Source organism: Phalacrocorax carbo, chromosome 3 (assembly GCF_963921805.1).
Source record: "Phalacrocorax carbo chromosome 3, bPhaCar2.1, whole genome shotgun sequence".
In the NCBI taxonomy this organism is placed as follows: Eukaryota; Metazoa; Chordata; class Aves; order Suliformes; family Phalacrocoracidae; genus Phalacrocorax; species Phalacrocorax carbo.
The window spans coordinates 97,375,280-97,396,804 of NC_087515.1; the positions used below are offsets into that span (position 1 = coordinate 97,375,280).

The 21,525-nt window shown below is 36.1% G+C and overlaps 1 protein-coding gene across 3 annotated transcripts in view; it reads right to left on the reverse strand.

The window, feature by feature from the left end:
* The window catches only part of ADGRB3 (adhesion G protein-coupled receptor B3), a 462,905-nt gene that overhangs the window by 229,759 nt on the left and 211,621 nt on the right, over nt 1–21,525 (reverse strand). For all 3 annotated transcript variants that reach the window (XM_064447845.1, XM_064447844.1, XM_064447843.1), the window contains exons 10-11: nt 9,924–10,118; nt 3,364–3,432 (exon numbers count right to left, since the gene is read on the reverse strand). In XM_064447845.1, the coding sequence (XP_064303915.1) occupies nt 3,364–3,432; nt 9,924–10,118 (264 nt within the window). The remainder of the gene's footprint in view (nt 1–3,363; nt 3,433–9,923; nt 10,119–21,525) is intronic.

The window sequence follows — 21,525 nt, forward strand, 5'->3', positions numbered from 1 at the left end:
AGGTAGTAAATGTGGTTTTTGCATCCATCTCATTCATAGCACACACGCCCAGCTATTATGTACCAAGGATAAATTTCAGTGAAAAGATTTTTTCACCCTAGTTCTTGAACATAAAATTTTATAGTAATAACTTCAGCAGAAACTATTGAACAGTCAGCCTTATAGAGGTACTCTTTATCTTTATATAGCTGAAGTACTGGTTAATCAATAGGATGCCAGCAGATGGTGATGAAGAATATGCAGAATAGCTCCTGTGTTTTGAAACACCAGTATAAACTTACGCATTGTGGACTTGAAGTGGTTTCCTTCATGCAGTGCTTTACATCAGCTCTTAACAAAAGGCAAGTATTAAAGTGAGTGCTGCTTATCTGAATGCTATATAACCTGTAATTAATGGTATCAACTGCTAGCATTTAATCTAGAGAAAAGGATGTGCTGAGGCATTGCAGCTGTATACTGGATAGAAAGTCAGCAATCTGCTGACAGTAAGATTTTTTTTCCAGCAAAGTATCCAGGGAACAGGCTAAGAGATCTATGCTAACAGTAGCTGTGGAGTTCAAGAAAACCATGCAAGCTGGCAAAAAAAAAAAAAAAAGGTTGGTTAGACTGCCCCTTGGTTTGCACTGTTCATTACCAAAAAAAAAAAAATAATCAGCTGAGTGGCTGAACTGGAAACAGAATCACCTTTACTCTTTTTTAGTGAATCAATAGTGTTTGCACAAGATTGTATTCATAGCACATAATGACTTGTGCACATACATACTTTTCAAGTTCAATGCCTACCTTGATTTTGACATAAAACTAAAAAAGGCTTTGCATAGGATGTAGTAATTTCAAATAATATTGTTTCTGTTTTAAAATCCATTTATATTTATCCATAACTTTTCAGTGTTTTATCCAAAATATGATAGAAAATAATATTTTGTATAGGAAAGCTTCTTTTTCAATAGTGAAAGAAAAAAAGGAATCTTGGGAGCACTTAGGAGTCTAGCTGACACTCCCTAGCCGGTATGAAGAGCTTCAGTAGTTTCTTCGAGACTGCTTGTGTAACTTCCCAGGAAAGTAACAAGACCATTTAGTGAATTCCCTAGCTTTGTCACCAGGCAGCTGTGGCCCCGCTACTCTTATGTTCAGCTCATCTTGGTGCTTGCTTGGGTTCCTGCCCGCCTACCAGTGCTGTACCCATGTCTGCGAGACAATGAATTACCAGGTAGAGAGAAGGAGCTACAGAAAAGTGGAAATAACTTGTCTCCTTTCCCTTTTTCAACACCATTTCTTCTACCAGCAGCAGTGAGGGGAGACAACTGGAGATTTGTTGTCTCCTCTTTTACCTCCACATTCTCACCATTTTCTCTTAGGTGTTCTCACCCCCTGATCTTCATGGGACAGATGGTGGACACAGCATGAGTAAGCAGGAAGGATGGAGGTAGGAGAAGACAAGGCTGGTAACATAGGGAGTGGAATCCTGGCTGTTCATTAGTGGGGCTAAAATAGTTCATAGAATCATAAAATCATAAAATATCCTGAGTTGAAAGGGACCCACAATCATCATCAAGTCCAACTCCTGTCCCTGCACAGGACAACCCCAAATTTACACCATATCTCTGAGGACATTGTCCAAGCGCTTCTTGAATAGTGTCAGGCTTGGAGCCGTGACTGCCTCCCTTAATACTGGTTCCCTAATCTTTGTGCTGTTTATGGAAACTGCCCACATGCATGTGATTTTGCTGATTCCATCCACCACCACTAAGGAAAATTACATGCTTTGTCTATTTTTGTACACAGAGGAACAGAAGAACAACAAATGAAAAATATGATTCCTGAGTAAATTACAATGGGTCAGCTGCAGCATCAAATATTTGCTGCAAGGTTTGAATTGGAAGCAAAAAGTCCTGATATTCCCTTTCTTAGTCATATTATAAAGATGAACTTACTTAAATAGCTTCAAAGACCTTCAAATACCTAGTGATTTATTAAGAACCACATTAAAAGTGAACAAATTTCAAGTATCTATATAACACAGTGGCAATGACCGCACAAGAACAGACCAAAGATCTATGTAAGCCATTTTCATGCCTTTGACAGTGGCAAATAGCAAATGTTTAAGGAAGAGTATAAAGGGGCTTGCACAGAATGATACTTCTTTTGGAATTCCTGTCCAGCCTTTAGCACTTTTTTGCCAAAGGACTTCCTTAAGCAAAAATGGGATCTTTCCATGAATGATCCTATACTGACTTTTCCTTCATTAATTTGTCTATTTACTTTTTAACTTGTGTACTTTCAGCGGCAAGAAGTTTTGCAACCTGACTTTCTGTCGAAAAAGTATCTCCTACTATTCATTCTGAATCTGCCACTATTTGATATCCTTTAGTTATTTTACAAGAAGCACAAGTGAATAGATTAATCATTTCTACAACACATTTTCCAATCCACTCTTGACTTTAAAAGCTTCTATTGCACATTAACGCAGTTGAGTCTTTTTCGTACTGAAATATCTTGCTTTGTTTAATTATTCTTCATATAGACATGTTTCCCTGCCTTTGACTAGCTCCATAATTTTTACTCTGTACAAAAGTATGAGTTCATCCCCATTGTCACTGTGATTTGTATCCAAATAAATTTGATAGTTCTATGGTCATGTTCCTGAATATAAATATTAATATGGTCCTATAATGTTCTTGGTGTAAGCATGTAAGAAATATTTGTATCCAAGCAAAAAAAATGTTTTCATTTGAATTTTAAACTCTTTTATTATAAGTTAATGATTTTTGTTAGACTACTAGTGCTTTACTAGTGCTATCATAATATCTGACTTAGTCCTGAAGTTGTCAGTCTTAGGGGTCACAACTGGTGTCCTAAATACAACCTTTTAAAAATGGTCTACTGTTTAAATTTCTCTAAGTTGTTTGGTGGTGTCGTGTGAGTAGTTTAGGTGATTTCCAATGTGTTCTGTTTAATAAAAGCATGATTGCAGCTAGCCTTTAGTAGCATTTTTCAGCTTTCGTATGTACTTGATTACAACATCAAAAGGAAAGACGTAATGAATAATCCCATGGAATGCAATGGAAATCTGTTTATCAAGAGAAGGGCCTTATATTCTTAATATAATTTTAATACAAGGAATTAGCCAAAGGGTCCTGGAATTACTCGTTTTTGAAAAGGATCGGTTATTTCCAAAATATGGTCTCACTTAGGATTTCCTTTCACCTACAGCAGGGTGTATGTCTAACCTGACTTTTGAAACCATACATTCTACTTTGTCATGACTTACTGAAATAAGGTGTGGCTCCTGATGCAGAGAATGTGATAATATGCATAGTTTTGAATTTTTTTAATTGATGAGTTAGAAAATGCAAATCTTACCTGCTGTGCATCTTCCCATTTCTCTTTGTTTTCTTCATCTAAGAGGTTACTGATGATTTGAAAGAAGTTCTGAAAATCAATTAAATAAAAGACAAAGTAAAATGACTTCCAATAACATAAACCGTCATATCCTCAAGTTCACATCATGAAAGCTTTCCTTTCTCTATCACAGATCCAGTTCTGCAGCCTATTTTCTATCACAGGAAGAGATGAGCTAACAAAATAATGTATTAGACTGATAAAGGGGCACATATATTTTATGATTAATTGTTCATTTCTGGCCACAGAATCAGGTTCCATGCTACTGCTTCGTATAAAATAAGAACCATTTTAAACTTGTTAAACTTCTAAATGTGATGGGGTTCTATTTTCAAATTACTCGCATTCCAGAAACTAGACAACTATATATTTTGCAAATAAAGTGCACTAAGAGAACACCAGGCCACTAGTTTCTATTCAAAACATGATAACGATCCTTAATGACCATAAATAGGGCATAAAATGGTTTTTCATTGGTAAATGCTGTATGAAACCAGGTGCATCTTACTTTTAAAAAGCCACATTTGCCTCTGTCCTTTTAGTAATTTCAAGGGAAAAGGAATAATTAATTTCTGTTTCTTTGACCTTAATCTTTTAATGTCTTTATCTGATTCTCCTATTCATTTAACTATAAGGAAAAAACAGCTAAAAGCCAGCGCATTTAGCTTTTAAATTACACATTTAAAAAACCACTCTTCAAAGTCTTTGTGGAGAACTTTACTTTCTGATTTTGTCTTCTCTCTCTACCAATTTGTATTCCCAACTTCATCTTTAAAAGCTAAGAATTTGAGTAGAGTCTGTTCTCAGCTCTGTATCACTTTTTGTGCAGAATGTCAATTTTGTCTACAGCCTGTCAATTATAATTTATCTCTTCTTTCATAAAAGATACATGTATTTTCCACAGACCTTAGCTGAAATTAACATCCTTGCAACCTCTTAAAAAATCTTTCAGTGGAATGCCAACCATGGGACCCTGTTGGAACTCGGCCTAATGGTCGTTCCCTCACCTGCACTTACTTCTTAGCCATTTTGGGGGCATAAATAGGGCTTAAATAAGGTTTAAGTAAGAACTAACTTTAACTCACTATTAACGAAAGTACAAAGCACTTGACTGCACAGTGAAATGAGAGCAGAAAAAACTTCCAATCTTAGTGTACTATGGATACTGTGGCTGTGCTTGAAAAGCCATTAATTTCAACATATGAGTTATCACGGACATTTTAGGTGTCTCACAATCATATAAGTAAAACATTGTAGGATACAAAATTGAATTAAACTTGTGAAAACTATTTTTACATGAAAACTATTTTTACATAAAAAAAATTTTACCAGTTTAATCTCATCCTAACACTGACTACTTGAAGTGAGAGGATGCATCTTTGCCTGACCATTAGGAAGTTAATTATACTAACCATAAAATTTGCTTTAACTTGGCAAATTTAATATAGAGGTGACTGACACTTTGGTGAACTTGGGCAAAATAATCCTGTACATTAATGAGAGCATGATTCTTCTCTCACTGAAGTCAGTAGCAAAATATCCATAAGCTTCAGTAACACAAGACTTAATGAAAAGAAAGGAAATGGCTCAGCAAGCTCCTGTAAAAATGGCAAGTATGCATTGGGACAGGATGATGGGGATTAAAGACAGGACATACAAGAAAAATGTTCTCATGGTTTGATCCAATTTGCAGTGATACAGAAGGGAAATTTCCAGTCAAGCTGAAGATGAGAAGAGAAAAATGTAGCTATGTATTGCTTATATACCAAGAATATATTTAATCTCTTTCAGGTATTCAGTAGCAAAATAAAGCATAATGAAGAGAGTTACGTTTAGTATTGATTACAAAGGATTTGCCAGTTTAACCAGGTTGGCAATTCCAAATTGCATAAATGCAACTTCGGCTAGGAAAAATGTACAGCTTATTGGTCCCCCAAGTAAAATAAACTATACTGGCCAAAGCAGTTTTATGGCACTATAACCACATCTACAGTAGGACATTACACATTTTGCAGAGAGTTCTACTAGGTAGTCAGCCATAGGGGGATTTTGCCTGAGGAAAACACTTTTTAAGGCATGACAGTTCTGCACTCTTCCAAGTGTAATACTGTGGAGACGTGGTGAACAGAAATTTTAGCTAACTTTAACATGTCAGGGTGTCAGCAGCAGTCTAGCTGCAGCAGCATGGAGCTCAGTGTGGGATAATTTATCATACTAAGGAGCTGGTTCAAAGCTAGTTTTACACTACATTGCAGCCACTGATTGCCCTGCAGAAACAGCCTAAGCTTTAATTGCAAAAGTATCCATGTCCGTGTAATGAGATCTATCTGAGAGTAGCCTAGATTGCCTGAAAAACACTCAGGAGATATAAATGTTTCTTGCAGATTATAAATTACATGGTTTTGCTAATAATGTTATGTTCATTAAATTTTATGTTTACTTTAGTTACACGAAAGCATTAAAATGATCAATAATTAAAAGAAATATATGTGGAAAAGCTTATAAATAATCCCAGACTCAAGCACAAACAAAAGATGAGCAATAACGGATTTAATATATACTTTGTACTTGCCAATAAACCATAAATGATGTATATGAACTAGTGACAAGAATATCTTGCTTCTTGAGATCTCTTTTTTTCTCTATTTCTATCCCTGGTTGATGTCATATTTATGGTAGCAGTGGAGGCTGAGATGTATGAAGATTTTTCAGTCAGCAATACTGGTGCTTTGTGAATTAAGCAGAAATGATTAAATGGCTTTGCTGCTTCAATAATGAATAGATATTAGATGCACTCCAAAAATGTAACAGGGGAATAGGGGTTAAAATATCTTTCACCTACTTTGACTGTTCTCTTGTTCCTTGCATTAATGCTGCAAGAAACAACATTGCCCAATAGTAAAATGATTGGCAGGTATGAAGGCTAAATTTTAGAAGGGTTATGGATGTGATCTGGTGGTATTACTGCAGTAAACACTGGACCTTCTTGTAGAATCAAGCTCCTTCCTTTCATGGCAGGGCTTATGTATTACTGAACTGGCCACTATAGAAAACGTTGTGATAGCCAGAGCCAAATTTTGAAGTCCTTTATTTTTGCCCAGGCTTTTTTGAGGATAATGCCAGCTACAGTCAGGAATGGACAATTATGTTTTCCTAATTTAATTTTCTTCCTTTCAATCTTTTTCTTCTGTAATACAATGGCTGCAGCTCTCTGTTCCAGTCCAAATTCTTTGACCTCGCTGCAGGCATAAAGCTGTCATAAATCCTTTTATACAGCTACAGAAGAATTCCTCCCCAGGAGGAATTACTGGATAGCCTTAAGTCACCTCCACTTTTTGGACTTCAGCATAGGGACTGCGTGTGTGGGAGGAGGAAAGTAGGGGGAAAAAGGCACTGGGCAATCCTTTTAATCCCTGACTGACAGCAATGGTCCTTGCAGCTAATATGAATGGGATTATACTGCTCTAACTTCTTTGGGGAGAAACCTTGTTTCCTGTTGGTCGCTAGATCAGGGGATTGTACAACTCACTTTGCCATCCTGTCCTGAAAGGTAGCTCCTTTCCTGACATCCTGTCCTGAGAAGGTAGTTCAAGCACTCTTAGGCCAGTTCTGCAAAGTGTTCCAAAATGTTGCTTATATTATGCTTTTTTAAAATGGAATTATCTTTCAGGTAGAATCTGTCTTATCAAGTAATAGCACAGTGGCTATCTCATGGCTTCAGTGTACCTACAGAGTGTATTTTAAAGTAATTCCCATATGAAGAGGAAAACCTTGCTTGTAGAATAATTGTATGACTCTTGTCATCTGCTATTTCTGCTGCTGTTTTCAGTCACTGAAAACAGTGACTGAAATACCTTCCATATTGTTTAACTTCCTCACACATGGTTATTTTTCTTCCTGAGACCATATATGTAATGTATACGTAAATATTGTTGCAAAAAAAGGTTAAAATATGCAAAAATAAAGAGAGTCATATAATAAATAACTTGGCAGTACACATGCATGCTTTAGAAGCTTTGTTTTGCTCTTTGTACCTGTCTGCCTAAACAAGTGGCATTTTCTATGCAGCACGTCAGGCAGTGGCATCTTTGTTTTGAGTAATTAGCCTGGAATTTTCAAATTTGATTTAATTTTTTTGTTCACTCTTTTTGTTATGGAGTCTCTACATTACATCTTTTGCACTATTCATGAGTATTAATACGGGATATAAGTCAGAGGTTTTAGGCAGTTGAGGGACTATCCAGATGGATGGAATGTATAAGAAACAAATATAATCAGAAATATACACTCTTCCTTTCTCAGTTTTAATGGAAGTGGAAGTGTTGTTTTTGTATGGACCTTTAAAAATACTGTTACCCATAATTCATAATCTACTTTTCTGACATCAGGCAAAATGATTAATTATGGCTTTCAGGGGTTTTAAACCTCACTCATGCTTTTCGGAGAACTTCTTTAAAACAAAAACCCAGCACCTAAGAAATTCTACTCTTTATGTAGTGCAAAGATAGAGTTAGAACACCACACAGAGCTTCCCCAGAAAGAATAATCTTGGTGGTTTTGTGCAAATTAATTTCATTTTCACCTTTTTTTCACTTGCTTTGATAATGGACTAGAAAGTATGAAAATGTATGATAGTGAAAATAAAAATTAAATACAGTCCTCCAGAGTATAGTAGCATTTGTCATATCTTTCCATATGGGAAAATCCTGGTTCCTCAGAAATAAACATCAAAATTTAAACTGATGTTACTGAGCCAGGATTTCATTTTATATCATCAGAAGTCAGTAACAGGAACATTGCTTAATATATCCCCTGTGCAAAACATATGCTTAATTCTAATGTCACTTACTTTTCTGAACACTATGCGTTGGGTTTTGGATTTTACACTAGCTTGAAATTTGTTAAACTTGTTTTTTACTTTTTTTTTCTTTGAGTTTCAGTGTTGTGTTTTTTTTTTTTCAGCTGGGATTTAAGAGCTTTTGATATTTAGGCATCTAAATACTGAAATATAGTTATTTCTTTCATTTGAGAAGTCCTTCCTTATTTCCTTCACAATATGGCTTAAAAAATTTTGTCTTTTCTCATTTCTTCACTTCAAAATGATTAAGCAAAAATTATTAAAATAGTACTAATCATTTTGCCAAGTTCTGCCAGAATATTATAGATTTTGGAAACAGCTCTACATTGCTGAAGTGAACAGAACTTTTGGCACTGTCATTAGTGGGAAAAGAATCAAATTCTCTCTAATGTATGTAAACTGCAAATGACCTGGTCTGCTACGCCTATGAACAAAATCACTTGTGCCAAACAGTTTCTCAGGGTTGGTTCTATCAAAAATTTCTGTAGCGCCTGCGAACCATGAAGAAATCACATTGGGCTATCAGGTTGTTGAATGCATGAAAAATTTGCAGTAAATAACACCCTGTTTAATAGCAAAACTTGATGAAAATAGGAGAAGATACTGATTCTGATTCGATTAAAAAAATATTATTGTCCAGCCAAAATACTTTTTGAAAAGCATTGCTCAGAATATATTACTTTCAGCTGCTGACAGACTAAGACAAGAAATGTTGGTTTTCTTATGGAAGCTCATTTTTCTTTGTGCATAGAAAACCAAGAAAACTTAAAATATAGTAGCAAGCTCTTGAAAACCTAACTCTGGAATAATTGTCTTTTCCAAGATACCTCCATTTATCAGCATGCATTTATTCCAAAGTGTATTTGTAATCTATGTTTATCTTTACACAAACAAATACGTACACATGACCTGCATTAATAACTTTGTTAGTAATTTGTGAATGAGCATGAAATTCTCTTTTTCATAAATAATATATAACTCTACCTCTTAGTATTCTTTTTCAGTTTATCTACAGTCTTTGAAAAGTGTCTAAAATTCTCAGATATAGATGAAACCAATATTCTGATCTAAATGTCCTCTGAAATATTTATTTTAATGGACATTGCACAATGAGCTGTGCAGTCCACTATGTAGAAATAATTATAGGGTTTTTAGCTCTGACAGTATTTTAATTGGCCTCTTGCACAAGAAGAGTTGATCTAACACATGAAATAGAAAATTCCTATCAAATGTACTATCCATCACTGCTGTGTACTTTTAATGAGCTTATTTATTTGAACTGAAGAAGCAATGCCAGAATTACATAACTAAACACTGTGGATAGATTTTGAACTGAAGTGAACTAGAACAAACAAACTGAATTGCTTAGAGCAAAAAAATACCAACACATCACTATCAATCAAACCAAACCTCAAGAGAAAGATACTGAAATAAATGTTACAAAGAAAGAATTTTACATTTTTCACCTGCCATGTTGTTTTTGTTAATTGGCTCATTAAATGTAGCTGAGTCTTTTCCTATTTTACATTTGTATCTTAGTTTAATGTGAACAATGTTTATGTCTATGATTCAGAAGATTTAATTTCTTCAGTGGGACAAATAGGTGACATTCAGTATGCTGACATAAATTTTATTATAAACACCCTTACAATGTTTCTCTTACCTGCACCCCATCAGATGCAGGGATATAACTTGCTCTTTTAAATGTGTCTGTAACATTTCTGAGAATTTCCACAGAAATCAGAAGGTCCCCTGCATAAAAATTTTTCCTCTGAGTTAAATCCAGTAGTGTCTTGGTTACTTGGGACATGCCATCACCAGCCAACATCCTCTGTCCCTTGGCGAGGTGCTCTTTAATCTGTACCAGAAAAACAAAATGAATATCAGAACCTACTTTACTGAGAAAAAGGTATGATAAATTCTAAACACAGCCAAGATATTAAATATTAAAGCTATTATAATATTAAATATTAAAGTCATTATAACAAAGTTCATCCTGTTAAAGAGAAGACAGAATAGTAGACTCTGATGACAGAATAATTATATCAGAGAATCATGGATTTTATACTGAAAGATTCTGAAGCTGTCATGTTTCACCTTTTTGCTTCTTTTTGGACACCAATAATTTCTCAAAATCCGTGTTCTCAAAGGAGCTCCATGGGCTTGACTGCCACTTCAACCAACTGCCATGATGTAGCAAGGAACTGGTCTTCCTCAGAGGAACAGATGTACAACCACTGTTGCCACTCATTAAACAATTAAGAGTTCCGAAAGGCGTAAATGTTAACACAGTCCTTATTAGAATCTAGTTTACTGTAGGAAAGTCTGCCTTTCATCTCTCCCAGCACAACTTCACTAGTTAATAGAAGAGTGATGGTTTAGGTGGAAGCTGATTACGGTGCTGTCTTCTGTAGTACTAACAACACAGAGGTGCTAACTTGGAACAATTCTGTTTGTTTTTTCAAGAAATACAAATTAAATTATTAGTTGATCCTGTGTATCAGCCCAGAAAGCTGATTTATAGGTAGCTCTTCCAGCAGATATGTACAGAGCTAGCGATAAAGGTAATCCAAAATGCACATGCTGGTAGAATAATCTTCCTGATAAGAAGCTGAATTTGTGGATCTGATTAATTCTAAAAGCTGATTCAGCATCCCAGGAACATGCATAGTGTGTCACAAAGATGTCACAAGGCCAGCCAAGGCTGAAAAAGAGTGCATGGTTTAAACAACCTACTTCTAAATATGCGTATGAATTTATGTATACAAACAGAAGTTCTTCCAAATTGAAGCTAAACTAAAGAAAAGATAAATGACCTGAGACAGACCTTACTCTAAGCAGGAGGGCTGAAGAGAAAATTCTGTGCAACTGGCAACAAAAATGCTGACACCATCTCTGTAAATGTATCTGCAATTGCTTTTTAACTTGGCCTTATTATTGACATATAGAGGGAAGGATGACTAATATAACATAATGTGATGGTGAAGTGGAAGGAAGAGTGTAAAGATACTTTTTGTCACTTCCAGATCTCCCCAGGCACTTTGTGTGGATATGTGGGGCTTCATTAAAAAAACAAAACCAAATAAAATATGTAGTAAAATATATAGTAAAAATTGTACAGTGATTAAAAAGGCTCAAAATAACTTTCATGAAAGCAATTTTAAAAATGCAATCATCTTCTGACATACATGATCTAAATAGGTTTTTTTTTCATGCTGTTGGATCATATTTTGCGTACCTTTTGAACCAGTCTTGAGATAGATAAACTACATATATATAACACAGCTGAGGCTGGGCAAAGTGGATGCTTCAAGTTATGTCTATGGCCTTAAGTCATCTTTATAGCAGCTGGGGATCGTTATGGACTACAACAGGCTTGCCCAAACCCTGGAAATACTTAGGACTTGGGAGAACACTTGCCCGCTGCAGTATGGTCAGGGAATGAATCTACGCTATTTTGTGAGCATAGAGGTACAAGCATAACTGTATAATCAAATATTTTCAACAAAAATTTCAGTGAGGGGTACTGTGGCAGTAAATTGGGTTTTTTTTAAACAAATATTTCAGTAGAAATACCTCCCCTGGTCTTCAGAGTAAGTAATTAGGCAGGAAGCTTGCTTGCAGAAATCCTTTTGTGCAGTTTCTATTCATTTTAGTGGGAGGCTTTGAGAGTAATCTTGTAGGAAAATAATAGTGGAGGAAAAGGTGTGAGAATGGAAGAAAATTCATTTGAGTAAATTCAGGGATCTGCTATTGTATACATAACAATATGAACTACTTTCTTGGGAACAAGCAAAAGCAAACAAGAACTTGATTTGTGATTTTTCCTGGGAAATGTTGCCATTTGCCTCATCTGCTCATACATTGTGTTTAGGTAGCAAATTAAAAGAGCATCATCTAGCACAGTAACACAGAATAGTAGAACTTCTGTGGGAACTTGTCCAGCTGTTCACTGATCCCAGAGCGTATTTCCAGATTTTGAGGTTCAACAATGTTCAGTGTGTCTTTACTCAAGCCCAAAAGATATACAACATAAAAGACAGTCCATAAAGCTGAACTTCCAAATCTAACACGTGCCTCAGGATGTACTGTGGGAAAGGCATCATGCAACTTGAAGGCAGAGTTTAAAAGAGAACAAAGAGGTTCTTTTAACTCCAGTAACAAGAGCAAAATGATCAGTTCTTGTAAAAACTCTACTGAGCTCTTATGCTTATAGAAAACATTTGTGGGAGAGCTGCCAAACTACGTAGTATGTTATTTTATATTGCATTATTTTGCTTCTTTTTCCTCCATCTGTATGTTTACCCTCCCATTTGTTTTTCCATGCTCCTACTAGACTTTAAACTCAGATTTTAAAGATGGCAGGGGCCAATTTGTTTTTGGTTTTAGACCATGCATAGCACACAAAAGTCTTGGTCCTAGTTTTGACTGATTTTTAGACTTTTGAGCAAGCAAAGCTCTGTTTTCAGTGAAAAACTTTAACAGATCTCTAGCAGCAGAAGTGGGAGACATCGTATACCCTTTAGTGCTTTCAGCAAGACATTTTGATTGCTTTCGGACACAATGATAAAAAAGGTCTAGCAAGTACCCACAATACCACAGGACTAAATTATTACACCTACTTCAGAAGTAGCCAGAGCTGTGGTGCAGGTGGTTTAGAGTACCTCAGAATTATTGGCTTTTAGAATTACAGCTCAACTCAGAACTGTTTTTTAAAGAAATGGCATAGCCAGAAAGCTCAGCTTCCCAGCACAAGTACCTTTCCTCCCTTGGGTCACACCACTCATACACAGCTTGGTGAGCAAGTTTTCTTCACCCTCTCAAGCTCCAACACAGAAGTTCCTTTCCTTGACCCTTAACTATCCCTCCAGGCCCACGCTGCCTTGAGTTAAACTAGAAGCATAGCCTTAGAAATAGCATAACAAAACACAAGGTTGCAATGGATTTAGGTGAGGAAAGTGGGCCAAAATTAGAGTTAATTACTAGAAAGTTTTAAATAAAGTCTGGCAAGCAACATGCAGGGCAGGGTAAGAATTAGCACCCTCTTTATTATCAGTTTATTATATAATGTATTTTCTTGTTGTAAGACAGCCTACAGCTCCTAAACACAACTTTAAAATCACAGGCCATTCACTCATGCGATGTAAACTGGTATAACAGCTGAACAGCATTAAAGCCAACAAAGACCCCCAGATTAGTATGAGCTGAAGGTAGTGGATTACTTGCAGAGTTACCACAACTGTCTTTCAGTGTGAAAATACACAACATTCTCATCAGTAGTTATCTTAATGTCTTTCTCACTACTGCTTATTTTCTGTGATCACTGTGATATTATGCACTGTCCAAGAAAGCTGTTTTGGTCACCACTGTAGGTCCTTGTAGTTCTCTGTGAAGGTGATTTTTTAGTGGTCTTACAAGCAGGCTTGTTAAAAATAAAGTTTATGAGCCGAGAGATAGTGAAATGAAGCAGCTGTTAAAGTGATACTTCAGTTGTCAGCCCAACCTCTAGACACCTGCACTATATGGCTGCATACTTGAAAAATTACTGAAATGTTTAACTGGACTTTGACTCAGGGTCCAACTGCCTTTGTCCCTCAATTTATCAGAAAGTATGATCTAATAAAAATGCCCCTTTACAAATCAAAGATCCTAGGCCTCTGGAATTGGAGTACAAATTTATTACTGCATAATAATTACTGAAAACTTAACATCTAGACATGGTTTAAAAGGACAGAAGACAATGAACCCTCAAGAAACCTCTCATTGAAAAGAATGATTAATTTGACGAGTAACTACACCATCATACTTTTTTCATTATTTATTAAGATGATGTTGGGTTCATGGCTAGGTATTACTAATGATGTAATTAATATATTTTATGGTAGCAAGAACTATAAGAACCCAAATTAGGAAGCCTTGGGTAGAAGTGAAGAAAGATTGATTGAAATGAAAACATATCCTGAAATTGCTCATAATCTGCAAACCACTTTGCTTTACACCTCTACAGCCCAACACTAATATTTTGTACAATATTTTTCATAATGCTCTTAAGATGCAGAACAGGTGATTCACATCGCCTGCAATAGCTTGAATTACACAACTCTATTAGAAACCTAAAAGCTCTTGAGAATGTTGGTTCCTCTACAGAAAAACCCAGAGCACCCGAAATCTCTTGGATGCTCTGGATCACATTACTTCACCTCTGTGGCTTCTAATCTTGAGGCTGCAACTGATAGTACCCACTCAATAAATATTAATGATTTTGCATTAACCTTAATTTTATAGTTACTAGCATTGAGGTCCTGAAAGTTTGGAACCAAAATGCTGAATTCTGTGTGCTTAAAGTTAGGCACATAAATTAAAAAGGCAGAAAATATAATTTTGGCAGCTGAAATATTCCCAGAGGTATAATCCTGCACTGAACTGAACTCATGCAGCATGCTGATATTTAAACTATAAGGTAATGTCTTTTTGTAAGAAAGCCTTTCCTTTTAGATTTGAGAAAAACTTCATTATAGGGTGTTTTTTTCTGGTTATCGGCAGACAGTCCTTTAACTATTTTAGCACAGAATGTAGAAGTTTCATTTACTTTCCCTTGCTAAAATTAATGATTCACAATTTATTTGTTCATTTTCAGGCTGTTTCAGTGTTCACAAATATTATGTCATCCATCTTTTAAAAGAAACAGAGTAGGGTCTAAAGATACAGCTATGCATTTTCAGGTATGCGTCTGAATTATTTTAACTTAATACCATGTAAAAGTCTGTTTCCAGACATTTCTATATATTCAATATTTTATGAAGGGTATTGCTAAAGCAATACAAAATAATTTTCCACTTTTTCATCAGTGAAGTTAGTAGTCTCAATCTAGATCATTATAACATACTGAAAAATGAACAGTTTCTGCAGAGAGGAAGGAAATAATATATTTCCCTTTATTTATAATAGAAAAAGGGGGGAAGTAATTGGTACACATTGTGTCAATGAAGATTAAAGATATATATTAAGGAAAACTTTTCAACTGTAAAGGAAATGATGTACCATAGTTTACCTGAAGAGACTACGCAGTCTTCCGTACTGGAAGGACTTAAAAACAGTCAGGAAAAACAAAGTGCTGGAGTAATGCAAGGATAGCTGATTCTGATGGGACTGAAATTTGGGCTGGATAGTCTCATGAATTTCCTTTCAGTTCTATAATTCTGTAACAGGTCTCTGCAAATATTCTGAAACCCAGACAAAAGCCTCCTAACATTTACCCCAACCAGAAACGTCAAAGCTCTGAAACGGAACTTTTACCTTCCTGCATTTATCCACTGTCGTGGTGTGCAACCTGCTGCACCAAGTTTCTGCAGATATTGTGCCTCAGACTGCCTCTGTGCACTCAGCTGAAATCACTGCAACCCTGTGCTTTAAGGAAGTTACTCTAAATTTACATCGATGAAAAGAAAAATGAAGATTGTTTCACTATATACAAACAGTTGTCACACTGTCATATGCTTCTAAATTTTCTTAGGAAAAATACTCATCGAAACAGTGATTTGGTTTTAGAGAAAAGAAGCCAACTTAATCGTACAGAATGCTATGCTGTTCTAGACATCCATCTCAGGCAAACTGAATCTCTGCACAGATGCCAGAGAAATTGTATGTGCTTTTCTATATGTGAAGTGTATTGGAGAATCTTTGAAAAAAATCATCTGGTATCTGCAGAAGTCTTAAAATGTTTTTAGAAGAATGTGAACAGCTCAGAGGGATGCCTGGTTCTTTACGTACCTTCTTTCTCTGCCCTCTTTCATGAGAAGAATCCTATTATGTTGCTCAAGAGGTTTTTTCTTTTAGCCACTTTAACCCACTCCATCATTCTTTTTTTTTTTATCATTATCATTAATATTGTCACTTATTCTAGTCCTAGAGATATAACCACCAAATAGGTTGTCCTGATTTTGGCTGGGACAGAGTTAATTTTCTTCCTAATAGCTGGTGTTGTACTGTGTTTTGGATTTACAATGAGACTAATGTTGATAACACACTGATGTTTTATTGTTGTTAAGTAGTGTTTACACTAAGTCAAGGACTTTTCAGCTTCTTATACTGTCCTGCCAGCAAGGAGGCTGGAGGTGCACACAAAGCTGGGAGAGGACACAGCCAGGACAGCTGACCCAAACTGGCCAAAGTGATATTCCATACCATATGATGTCATGCTGAACGAAAAACTGGGGAGACTGGCCGGGGTGGGGTGGGACCACGGCTTGGGAACTTGCTGAGCATCGGTCAGCGGGTGGTGAGCAATTGCATTGTGCATCACTTGTTTTGTATATTCCTTTATCATTATTTTTATTTTCTGTCCTATTAAATTGTCTTTATCTTAACCCACGAGTTTTACCTTTTTTCCATTCTCTCCCCCATCCCACTGTGGGGAGTCAGCGAATGGCTGTGTAGTGTTTAGGTGCCTGCTGGGTTAAACCACAACATAGGTGACAAAGTCATTATAAAGTTTCAGTATTTTGTTTTCTGCATGAATTCAACAAAATATCTTAATAGATATTTCTAATAGATAAGACGGCTCTTCAGTAGAGTAACAAATGGCTCTAGGGATGAGAAATTAATAATCATTAAACAGATCACTGGATTTCTATTATTATTTTATTAAGTACCACTATTAAATGCTGCAATTATCTGTGATTAAATCTTGCTCACATTGGCATGCTGTGTGAGAGATCTTGCTGTTGTTATTGTTGTTTCCTTTTTTAACCAGAGGGCATGTCTTCAAGATTTGTGTTATCTATGTATAATGCAACATGACAAGAGCAAGAGTTGAGAGCAAAAAGAGAATGATGACTCTGAAAGGGTTGTTTTCATTCTGACAGACATAGCATTGCTTGAGGTAAAGTCTCCTGGCTCTCCATACTGACTGAATGGCTGAGGCTGGGGATCACAAAGGGACATACTACAAATAAGTTCTCTTTCTTTTTTTATAGTACATGGTCATCCTGGTAAGTATGTGTCCATAAAACATAAAGCCCTGATTAACTGCTTCAATTTATATGTTTATTTTATTTTAACTGATTTCTATATTTATTTGATTTTATGCTTCTGTACAGTCATTCCAAGTACACTTCTGTTTGCAGGACAAACCAGAATGGTATCTTCAAGGAAATTACCATTACTGGGGAGCCCTTATTTCTGCATGGGAGTTCTGCGTTAAGTAATAGGCAAGAGAAAAATCCTTTGTGCCTCACGTACTTAAAAAATCTGAGCATAAGCATGGTGGGGGAATGCAGCAAATGAAGTAGCAGACAAAAAAGCAGGGGAATGAAGATGCTGTGACCACTTATTTGCTGCTAGCTGCTTAGCAGTCATTCCTGCAGTCATTCTGCAGCTGTGTTGGAGTGAAGGTTCCTGCAGTTCTGGTAGAATTTAAGGGAAAAAAAAATTAATTATTTCTTTATTGACTTCCTAAATGGCCTTCATCTCTTGTTTTCCCTCTGGCCATACCCTAGTGGAGTTCGCCTGTTGGCTGCAGTGTTGGTTGGTTTGGAATATCAATGTGATCGGGGAACACTCAGCGGCTCACTGCTGCAGCAGATACAGCAGCAGCAGAAACCACAGGAGCACATTTCATTTAACACACAGAGTACTCTTTAGTAAACCAGACATGGAAAGATGATTATGGATGCTGAGATGATAGTAGTGGCTTTTCTTTGAATTTAACAAGTGGGATTGGCTGGCTATTAAAAAGCAGATATTCAAAAGCAGAAAGGAAGAAAAGCAACTTATCCAGTTGAATTAAGTTGTGATGTGTGCTTATGCAGAACAGCAGGTAAATGTTTTCTCCCATTCTATAGCATCTCTAAGATTGGGGTGCATGTGTTTGTTGGCGAGATCAAGAACTGTAATTTCATGAATGGAGAAGGTACCACAGTAGCTTTAAGCACATTTCACTCTCCTGATCCCAAGCTGCTCATTTCTGGCGCCTATTGTAATACAGACAGTTATGAGACAGGCAGCCACTGACTTGGGATGGAGCAATTGGTTTCTAGCCTACATATTTCATATGAGTGGCTGAAGTATTAGGTTATTTCTTTTTTTGGCAAAGTGCATATTTATTTACAGACAGTGAAGCAGATCTGTTAGGAGACTGAGAAACCCATATTAACTTTATAACATGGTGATAAATGCACTCAAAACCTCAACATTTCAGTCCATGCAAGGAGTTTGGCAGGGCAGAGAAGGCAGAGCTTTCTCACAACCAAATGCATGCCCTCACCATCAAGCAAACAGCAATACTGAAGTCATTAGCTTTTTTTCTGAAGTTTTATTCTTCTCCCATACAGAACAGGAAAATGTTAGTGAGGCAGGGGAAAACTGTTGCTTGCCACAGTCTCTTGATCCATTGCTTTCTGATGAGAGAAAACAGTTTGCCACCCTCCTGTCAAGATATGGAGGTGACAAAACAGAGCTGACTCCTGCAGATTGTGGGCTTACAAGGGAGGCAAGGCAAGGCAAGCAGATCATTTACTGATGTAACTCCCCTGCTTCTCAAAGGCTGCAAAGGTGAAGATGAAGAGCTGGCATATACCAATATAAGGATAGACTGAGGCAGAACAAATATGTTGTTATTGAGGCCTGTACATTCAAATCTACAAACCCAAACCTGGCTGCTTTGCTCTGCAGCTATATAAAAAGAAATGAAGCACTAAACTAGCAAAAAAGTAGCAGTAAATTTTTTAGGAGGAAACCTTCCATTCTGCAGAGTTTAGCAGTCATTTCAGTGAGGAGTACATAGACAGGCTGATATGCTGCCCTTGTAATATAATTTGGAAAACCAAAATAATTTCTAATGAGCTGCAGCTGAGCAAATCATTATTCACCTTAGAGTTCTTTTTATCAAATTATATTTTAGCCAAGTGCTTGAAAAATTATGAATAACACTACCATAGAAAAGGGGGAAACAAAATTATAGTATGAACTAGAAGCAGCAAAAGTGCATTTTTATGGCTATATTATCAGTTTGATATGCAAAGGTTCACCTGCATAAGTTCCCATACTCCTTCAAAAGTGCTAATGTCTTGACACCAGTGTGATATTTCATATGCAGATTTTCCTTCCTAACTCTCAAGAGTTAAGAGGTTTTTTGGTTTTCCAACTTCCTCCTTCTGATAGAAAAGCACCCCAGTTTGCACAAATGCATGCCTGATTTAGGTGTTATATCAGTCAAATTGGCACAAATTAGTACTGTATTTTTATCAAAGCAAATAAATGTAGAATTTCATCATCCAGGTTTGAAAAGTGTGCTACATAGGTTTAAGAAATAGGCTGTATTATTATAGATTTTTTGATAATATTGGAGATTACCTTAAGAAACAAAGTGTCTTGATAATAGGCTTTAGTCTTCCTCGTTACTACAGCATAGTAAAAATCTCTTCCAAACTAGAGTGCCCAAAAGCCATTTAAAAGTCTCACTTTAGACCAGAAAGCTATTCCAGTGTGTGATGAGTCAGTGATATATTACCAATATTTTTAAGCAGATCCCTCAAAAAAGTATCTTTTTTCCTGATTGAATAAATCTTATTGCTTAGAATGCATGAATAACAGAGTAGAGAATAGAAATAGCCCTATACGTTCAAGTATTTTCTTCATTTATATAAAATCAGTTTCTAATAATCCATGGTAAGATCTTATTAATTAATGGTTTTCACTAAAAATGGTCATCAGGCTCCAGATATTAACTTCTGAAAGATGTCATAAGCTATGAAAACTCATTGCTCTTCCATACTAAACTATTCTAATCGCATTTTAATTTTCTGCATTTTCTTTAGTTTCTTGGGTTCGGGGGTTTGAGGGAGGGGGTGAGTGGATTCTTTGTTTTGACTTGGATTTTTGTTTGGGTTTTTTGCTTGTTTGTTTGTTTAATCCATAGAATGGATTGAGAATAGATGAAGTCTTTAGCTATGCCTCTCAGAAGCAGTTGTTCATACAAAGGATGATGTAGGATATTCCTAATGCTGGGGTTTTGCTTCTTAGTCTTCTTGCTTGTAGTGTACCAAATTTGACAGGCTTCAAGAGAGCATGAAAATGAAATTAACTCTTATCTGAGCCACTTCAGTGACTCTTTTTTTCTTGGATACCATCTGAGGTAGGCATGTGGGCTCCTAATCACTGATTCTATTCTTGGTTCTGCAGTCATATCCATCATAGTACAAATAGTTGAATTTCTTATTCTCAGGAAAGATATTACCCTGTTTATCCAAATGAACAAAATGGAAAAAAAAAAAAATCAAAGCTTCAAAGCAGAGCATGAAATTTCTCAGCAGAACCAACCCACTTGAGGTATGCTGGTTAAAACTTGCAAGAACATGAGAATTTAAAATTGAAAAAAAAAGAGTCTTGGGGAATTCATTCTCCGTTGCATTGCTTTTTACAGTGAGGACTAGATGTCTTGCTATGAGAGATATGCTAGTTCAAGAAGAGGTCATTCAGGAAATCATGCTAATTAATCACGATGCTCCCCTTCTAGAATTAACATCTAGAAAGCAATAAAGACCAAACCAGAAAACAGATATAGCCTTATATGCTAAACAGTCATTGCAGCAAGAACAATTCATAGCTCACTAACATAAACTTGAAATCCTATAAATGTCATAAATGTGAAAGATAGATATGAAGTTTGGTCTGTCTCAAAGTATTAATAACACAGCCCAGTTGGCTAGATTGTAACGCCTGAAATAAATATATGCAGTCTGTCTTTTGCTTTAATGTCTTTGGGCCACAAGATTCAGCTTGCAATCTCTCATGGTGACGCTAAACCTAAATTGACAGTGTACTGTCAGTGGAGTTGTGTAATGTCTGATCTACTTAGAAAATTTCAGGTATGCAGAATATTTTGAGATATCTTTCTCTTATAAAAACATATCTTGGAAAATGCTAGCCCAAATTAACCAAGTACTAGCTCAATTTTAGGTAAAATAATTAGGCAGACCATTTTCTGCTTCCAGATCAAAAGAAGATAATAAGCAATGAGGAGAATACTTCATAATATCATACAGTCTAAGTTTGGGTCATTAGATCATCATCTAATCTGCCTTTCTATATATAACAGCCCATTAAGCTACCAACAGATACTCTTTAAAGAGATTAAAATATGCTAGTTAGACCAAAGGAGTTCAGTTTTCAGAAAATGAAACTATTTGCCAAAGGTAGAAAGAGAGAATAGGCTTTAACAAGGTCCATATCTTCTGCTATAGCAGTAACTGATTTGGTAAAATTGT